The 8,618-nt window shown below is 42.4% G+C and overlaps 1 protein-coding gene across 1 annotated transcript; it reads right to left on the minus strand.

The window, feature by feature from the left end:
* Nucleotides 1-491: 491 nt before the first annotated feature.
* Nucleotides 492-8,229, minus strand: PIP (prolactin induced protein). The gene is made up of 4 exons (XM_032245184.1): nucleotides 8,062-8,229; nucleotides 4,910-5,015; nucleotides 1,049-1,163; nucleotides 492-719 (listed from the first exon to the last, which is right to left on the minus strand). Exons 1-4 carry the CDS (start codon nucleotides 8,154-8,156, stop codon nucleotides 595-597), a joined length of 441 nt encoding a protein of 146 aa, XP_032101075.1. The 5' UTR covers nucleotides 8,157-8,229; the 3' UTR covers nucleotides 492-594.
* Between the last annotated feature and the right edge of the window lie 389 nt (nucleotides 8,230-8,618).

An 8,618-nucleotide genomic window follows, 5' to 3' on the forward strand; every position in this document is an offset into this window, starting at 1 on the left:
CCTCAGGGCTCCCTCTGCCCATTTACTCCTCTATTATGCCTGAGCTCCTAAGGCAGAGCTGCACAGGAGCCCGATGTCCCTGAGTGTCACAATCCATTGACCATAACAACAGAATAGCACAGAATGCTACCACTCATTTAGGGGCCACAGACTCCATCCCTGACTCTGAGGAATGTACCAGGACTCCCATCTTCTAGGATCTGAGCAGTGGCTGGAGGGCAGTGGGATGGAGTAAGCCAAGCAACATGTAGGCCTGGTGCTGCCCTGGACCTGCCACTCCTGTGCCATGAACTTGATGCCACTGCTTTTCTTCTCTGTGAGCATGGCTCCTCTCTTTCCAGTTTCTTCTTCTCTCCCTTTTCATACCAATGGGCTGTGAGAACCCATACAATCTCCTCAGTAAAGGTTCTTTGAAAGACAGATTTTTAGAAATTCCAGGTAATCTAGGGTTCTTCAGGAGCAGATTTTGGAGAGAATATATAACAGAACACGGAGAAGCTTGTTAAGAAGTTTATTTCAGAGACCACAACAGAAATTGCAGCCACGTTTTCTTAGGAGAAATCACCTGGGTGTGGTGGACGTACAGGACTTCCATTATGCTGCACTTAGGGTTTTAACAGTATAAAACCTGTTTGCTTTGATGGGGATTACAGCATCATTATCAGGGCAGATGTATAATTCCCGAACAATATCAACGACGGCTGCAATTTGTGCGCTTGCTGAAAAAGATAGGGACAGAGATCATCTTTCAGACACCCCAGCCATGTCCTGTCTTTTCTACTCATATCAGGCTTCTGCCCCCTGGGGTTCAGTTTCCCCAAATCCTTTGCAAATTTGTCTCCCATATCAACTTTGTGTACACAATGCCTCTGCATTAGCATCTGGGTACCTTTCCCATCTGTTCTCCCCATGCTCTTTCCTCCCTCCCTTCTGTCCTTCTGCCCTGAGGTCCTGGTCCTGCTCAGTTCTGCAGCCATGTTTCTGTTTATAGTTTCTCCTCCCTGGTGGCTGTTGGGTAGCTCCTTCCTTGGATAACTTCTGTACTTACAGTTGGTCTTAAAGTCCCAGAAGAAGCTTCTTGGATTTTCTTCACAGAGGCAGGCAGTATACTTAAAGCCAAATCCACCTTCGATGTGTATGTTGCTACTGAGGAAAGCTTTAACCTGGTGAGGGGGTGGGAGGGAGAACTCGCTGTTATTCTGGGGAATGGGTAAGGGAGGGAAAAATAAGAGAGGGAGAGGCTGAAGGAGAAGAGTAGGGGTAAAGGTGGGAACAGGGCAAGGAGGAGTCTACTGTTGTAGTATAATTTCAGGAGCCAAAGTCTAGGTCAGAAGGTTTTCCCTCCCCACGCTCTCAAACTCCTGCCTTAGCAGTGTGGAGAGGCTCAGAAGGAACTAGAGATGCCCATGAATCCACAGGGCAAGGAGAACTCATCCGGGGCAGCTGTCCATCTGGGGAGCAGGCTTGCCGTAGTCGCCAGCCAGAGCTTTCAGGAATCAACCTGCAGTCACACTTACTCTGAGACCTGGTGAGACAGCAGCCTGGCCACTTGGGTGTAGGAGCTGATGTCAGGCCTTGTTATCAGAGCTGTGACCAAGCCCCAGCTGTGCTTCTCTCTGACTTGGTGAACTTTGGTGATTAAAATTAGACCTCTCACTCTCATTTTTCTCAGTTGTGAGATGGAAACAATTAACTACCAAACCTGGCTGTTAGATAAGCAAATGACATCTTGAATATAAATTTCTTTTTAACTTGAGTGCTTTGCAGTTCAAGATCCCATGTGATTGTATATGTAAATTTCAGTGAATTCAGAAGATTTTGTCCAGTTAGCATCATCACAGCAGTTTTATCCTGGGGGTCTGTGGACCCAGAGGGATCTGTGGATAGCATTCAGTGAGTCTGTGAACTCAGGCAGGGGGAAAAAGAATGCATTTTTATCTTACTGACCTCTAATTGAAATTCAGCGTTACTTCAGTTATGAATGTCATCAAGGAACCACATTGCCCTTAGCAGTATGTATGATTTTATCACAAGGAGAAACATAGATATGTACATATCATTTTACAGATTCAGATGTCCAAAATATCACCCACATACACGACCTTGAATGTATGCTAGTTATCAGACTGGCTTTATAGTCCTGACTGAGGCCCAGTGCCGGTCTGCCCATCTCCTGCAACTTGCTCACATACCTGGCAACTCTGCACCAAATAGTCTTTCAGCCCCAAACAGTAAATTCAGGTGTTCTCATCCTTGGAGTTTTACTCAGAATGCCTTGGAGAAGCCTGGTGTTTCTTTAGAGAAGCCTACCCAGGCCTTGTCTATCTTTTTTTCTTTTTTTTTGGGACAGTCTTACTCTGTTGCCAGGCTGGAGTGCAATGGCGCAATCTCAGCTCACTGCAACCTCTGCCTCCCAGGTTCAAGCAATTCTTCTACCTCAGCCTCCCAGGTAGCTGGGATTATAGGCACCTGCCACCACGCCTGGCTAATTTTTGTATCGTTAGTAGAGATGGGGTTTCGCTACGTTGGCCAAGCTGGTCTCAAACTCCTCACCTCAGGTCATCTGCCCCCCTTGGCCTCCCAAAGTGCTGGGATTACAGGCATGAGCCACTGCGCCTAGCCTTGTTTACCTTTTTATTACATCCGCAACAACATATCTTCATGAATCAGAATTTACACCGCTTGTATAACAAAAGATCAGAATGTATTGCATGCCCAGCATGGCACATGGGACGTGTTGCCAAAGACCAGTGCAGTTTAATGTACTTTTTCGGGCTAAGCAACATCATCCATCACACAGATAATATCTTCACAAAATAAAATTTAATTCCTCTATATTTTAAATGTATTGCCTTTCCAGCTAATATGCGAATAAAGAAACACATATGTTACTGCATCACAAATTTATTTTTAATAAGTTTGTCACTGTTACTCAATGTGGTAGTTTCTCCCTGTAATCCAATGCCCTTTATACATTTAGAAGCAATTTTCTGATAAATGTTTCATAGACTTCATGAAACCAACAAAATGGCCTGTGGCACCAAAATGTTTAAGCATTGTAGCTTGCCACAAGCTTTCTTAAGCTTTAAAGGATTATGCAATCTTTATATTCAAATACACGATTGTAGGTATAATTCTATTCTAATTCTAAAGTAAATAAATGTGAGCCTAAGCCTAACTTTTGCAAAAATTCAGTTGCAGAAAACATTATAAATGATAGAAAATGAGGATTAGGTGGTAAAAATTTTATAGTTACATAAATGTATTTTAATAAAAATTTAAAAATAGCTATACTTTCAAAAACTGAAGCAACAAATAAAAATTTGTCGACTAGAACTAACAAAATTTCCTTTCTCATAAATTCTTTCTGGTAAGCAAAATCAGTTAATCTGAGGATTTCTCATCCTTTTAGTTGTGCTGAGGTAGGTTTTGAAAAGATTGCTTTATTTTAGTGTACTGGCATGATTCTTAAAAGCATACTTTTGTTAATCACAAAGGCACAAAATTATATCACATGTCATTTTATTGATTCAAACATCTCTTATTATACCTACCACTACCATTAACTATTACCACTAGAAACCACTGTTTTCACAAAAATTTTGTGTACACATTATGTACATGTTCTTATTCTCATTTTCACCTGTGCTTGTGATAAACAGAATACAAAGCTGAAAAATTATGACTCAGCCTCACTCCTACCCCAAATGAATGTACATGCTTCAGATTCTTGGACTGAAAATAGAAAATTTGACAAAGCAGCTGTGATATTCTTTGCTCATTGACCAGGAATTTTTCTTTACAGGCGTGGAGATATTTCTAGAATGCAGTTTACAGAATAGCAATCTTCATGCTCTCAATTTTGTTTTCCATGCAGTCATTGTCCTTAAGTCTCATTTGAATTAGGAATCTTATCCTGCAAGGAAATACTTGTGCTGCCTGATAGAGGATGCTTCTCAGGAAGGGTCTGGGGACGGAGTAGGAGAGATGGGGATTACATGGGTCTTGGCCCTAGAACTAAGGTAGTGGGGGCAGTTTGTATGCTTGTGACACCTGAGATCATTGACTAGGAGAAGGACACACAACAGTGTCCCAGGGAAGAGTCACTGTGGCTTAATAACTGCATAAATCTCTTTTACTTCTCGCCCTCAGCAGCTAGGCAGGAGGAAAATGCTGTAGTCCCAAGTGGCTCAAAATGTGGTCTTTTGGGCACAGCCTTGGTGTACCTTGGGCATCCGTTAAAACCTAGAAGCTCTAACCGCTCCCCAGACCCGCCGAAGGTCACTCTGCATTTTAACAAGATCCCTGGGTGAGTTTTAGGTACATTGCCATTGGAAAACCTCTGACCCAGTTTACATATTGGAGTTCCCTCACGACTGCTGAAAAGGAGATGAGTACAAGCTCCTTGTCAGGGCAGAGAGGCTGGAACAAGAGTCAACTTCTGGTGACCCAGAGCAAAGGAGCCCAAGAAGGCAAGAAGCCAGCAGACTAGCTCAGTGCTTACTGGAGAGGAGAAATCATATCCTGCATGCCCTCTTCTGCCCACCTGCCTCAACTTATGGTGTGGTGTTGCAGCTTTCTCTTCTGAGAACTCCCCTTCCTCCATCCTAAACTAAACATGCTCAGGACCTTGGAAGAATTCTAACTGGTTCTCCACTACCTCTTACACTTTTTTCCCTCTTTCTCACTTCCTATTCCTTCTTCTTTTCTTTCTTATTAGAATTTCTTCATCTGGAAAATGAGAAGTCATCTGTCCCAAGCTCCCACAGTTCTGAGTCTTGAGTAGCATAACATAAATGACAATGTTTTATTAAGTATACTGTACATTATTAAAGTGAGAGATTAAGTTGTATTTATAATCAAAGAGTTGAATTATTTTTTGAAGGCATGCCCCCAGTCCTCTACTTACCACCATGCATTCTTTCAATTCTGTTTTAACTTTAAGGTCTGCAGTGACCTCCTGTGTTTCATCTTTTGCCCTGCTAAGCTGAAAATCCAGTATTATGATCCTTGGACTTGTTCTAGGAAGAGAGAATCAGGACACCATGATCAGAGACCAATCTATGAGTGAGAGGGGGAGCCATGAACAGGGCAAGGGGCACAGGATGGGCAAGGGAGGGAAATTATGGGGCTTGGATCAATTGTTCAGCATCAGGATCCCCTGGAATTTTTGTGTGTTGATTGGGTTGATTGCTTCGTATAAATTTAGTTTTGTTTAGTGAAACAACTAGGACACTTTAAGATTCCTTAAGGAACTAAAAGTAGAACTACAATTTGATCCAGCAGTCCCACTACTAGGTATCTATCCAGAGGAAAATAAGTCATTTTTCAAAAAAGATACTTGCACATGCATGTTTATAGCAGCACAGTTCATAATTGCAAAATCGTGGAACCAACCTAAATCCCCATCAGTCAACGAGCATCTTCTTCCCCTCCATTGACCAAAAACAAATTTTTAAAAAGAAAAAAAGTACAATACCACATGTCATTTTTTGATAACATCCTATAGGTTCTGGTGATTGCTGACTAGGAGGGCTCAAGTCATTATTAGGAGAAAATTTTCTAGCAACAGAATCACGTTAAACCAGCAAACATCTTGATCAGGGAAATGGAAATCAAAACCACAATGTGATACCACCTTATTCCTGCAAGAATGGCCATAATCAAAAAACTCAAAAAACAGTAGATGTTGGTGTGGATGCAGTGACCAGGGAACACTTCTATACTGCTGGTGGGAATGTAAACTAGTACAGCCACTATGGAAAATAGTGTGGAGATTCCTTAAAGAACTAAAAGTAGAACTACCGTTTGATCCAGCACTCCTACTACGGGGTATCTACCCAGAGGAAAATTAGTCATTATTCAAAAAAGATACTTGCACATGTATGTTTATAGCAGCACAATTCACAATTGCAAAATTGTGTAACCAATCAAAATGCCCATCAATCAATGAGTGGATAAAGAAACTATGGTGTGTATATATATATACCCCACAGTGTATGTATGTATGTATGTATGTATGTATGTGTGTGTGTGTGTATATATATATATATATGAATGATAGAATGCTACTCAGCCATAATAAGGAGTGAATTAATAGCATTTGCAGTGACCTGGATGAGATTAGAGGCTATTATTCTGAGTGATATAACTCAGTAATGCAAAACCAAACATCGTATGTTCTCACTGAAATGTGGGAGCTAAGCTATGAGGATGCAAAGGCATAAGAATGATACAATGGGCCTTTGGGACTTGGGGGGAAGAGTGGGAGGGGGTGAAGGATAAAAGACTACAAATATGGTGCAGTGTATATTGCACCATATTTTTAGTCTTTTATCTCAGGTGATAGGTGCACCAAAATCTCACAAAATCACTACTAAAGAACTTACTCATGTAACCAAATACCACCTGTACCCCAATAACTATGGAAAATTAAAATAAAATATTGAAAAAAATAAAAAACCCAGCAAATATCTCAATGCACTGGAGATATTTGTAGGAGCATCTTTGAAGCTCCCCCTTCTTTGGTTCTTAGGTAGGGTTTAGGAATTTGTATTTATTTAGCTCCTTAGGAAATTTGGACATATGGCCATGTTTGGGGACTTTAGATACCACTCTACATTTAGACCATACACCACAATCTGAAAGGGAAAGGAAATGGAGGCAAAGAAAATACTCAAATATTCTTCTTCAATCAATGAGGACTGGGTTCCAGGCCAGAAGAGTTACTTTCTCTTTCCTAGAAACTCCTGGCTACAGACCTTTGTTATTGTGTGGGACAGAAGACCCCACAGTGTCTCACAACCCCATTTTCTTGGGGCAAAGCATCTTAAGATTTCAGAGAGATTACTTTTTTTGGTGCCAATTGCTCTAATGCCCAGTGCACAGAAAAAGGGTATAAATATCTAAGCATCTTCAAAATCTCTCCCATTTGTAAATGAGTTTTGGATAAATAAGATAGGATGACCAGCTTAGCTCAAGTGACTAACCATCTCAGTTTACCCAGGACTGAGGTCTTTTCTGGAATGGGCCACAGAGGTGGCGGGAGACTTTCAATGCTACCACCAGGAAAGTCCTGGGCAAATCATGATGATTGATAACACTAATTAGCATAGATTATTTGAATACCTTGCTACCGTTCAGGGCTAAGTGGACTCACCTGAGGGGTGGAGGGGGCGGGATCTGAACCTGTCCCCACCCAGGGTTTTTTGGGACACTTGCCTCCATTATACCAGCTTGTCTAAACCCTGAACAGTTTCCTCTGGGACAGGATATCTGGCCATGCCATAGAGAGTACCTCCAAGATCACAACCCAGAAACCCATCATTATAAACCCTACTGCTATAGAGAAAACTCCCTAGATTGAGTATCCCTGCTTTTCCCCAGACCCCTGACTCCATTTTCTACTTTATTTTACTTGCTCCAATTTTTCTTCTCCCTTCAAACATGTGTTCTCAATAAGTTGACTTCTGAACCTGTGCTCTCAGGTCCCAGTACATGTGAGAGCAGGAGGTCCTCATATTCATCTTCAGACTTCAGGTTAGGAAGAACGTCTAAGCTGCCAGGCTAGCTCAATCCCAGACCACAGAGCAGTGACCAGGGCCTCTCATTCTTTGGCAAGTCCTACCAAAGCTGCCCTAACTGCCATTGGAACTCACAGACCTGTTATGCCTCTCTTCTAGGAGGCAAGGTGTGAGAAGGTGAAGTTTACTGATCAGCAATCTGAACAAAGGTATAAATTACGAAAAAGACGTGGATCCGCGTGGGTGTGTTAGATGAAGACTAATTACTAATGATAGCCTATAGGTACACTCGGAGCTTTATTTCCACTGGCAATGCAGAAACACTCAGCAAAAATGAGAGAGGAGTTAGTGGGGCTTCCTAAGAGGACAGAAGTGGAACCTGGCAGGAGGTCCATGGGAGCTCCTGGGACTAGAGTTCTGGGAAGTTGAAAGAAATTCTCAGAAAGAGTTAGGTAGATTTCCAGATTGAGAGAGGAGCCCTCCCTGCAAGCCTTTTTTTTTTTTTTTTTTCTGTGGGGAGGAGAAGGGCATGGCTCACGTGTTTTCCTGAGCTTTGTTGGACCCCAGCTGCAGATAGAGAACCAGGAGCAGGGCGGCAGGGCCGGCCCTGAACAGGAGCTGGAACAAGCGCATGCTGGAGAAAACAGAAGGCAATGTGTCTCGGAGAATGGTGTCCCAGGAGCCCAGCACATTTCTTATATGCAGATTGATCAAGGAAGTGCAAGAGCTGCCAGGGAGATCCATGAGGTGAATCACCCACTCACCCTCCCCACTCGTGATCTTTCCTTGTTGACCCAAAGTTTGTTTTTCTAAGAAAAAAAATCAATACTTAGCTAGAATGTCAGTGTTTGAGAGAGGAGTGAGATTGTTCTTCCTTATTTTTTCAGTGTCAGAGTTTCTCAAAATGGCTAGGACCTCAAAAGATATACCAGTTTTTCCTGAGCTTACAGATTCAGTTGTCTTTTCCCTCCTAATTTGCCTATCTGAAGTGCTGTGTGTAGTCTTAGCTTCAGTTACTGCTCCCCTGGTCTCTGAAGGCAGAGAACCCAGCTGTGGCGGCAGGTTTCAGACCACAGGCATAGAGCATCTTTACTG

Source organism: Sapajus apella, unplaced genomic scaffold (assembly GCF_009761245.1).
Source record: "Sapajus apella isolate SASKATOON/1434 unplaced genomic scaffold, GSC_monkey_1.0 scaffold56, whole genome shotgun sequence".
Classification (NCBI taxonomy): domain Eukaryota; kingdom Metazoa; phylum Chordata; class Mammalia; order Primates; family Cebidae; genus Sapajus; species Sapajus apella.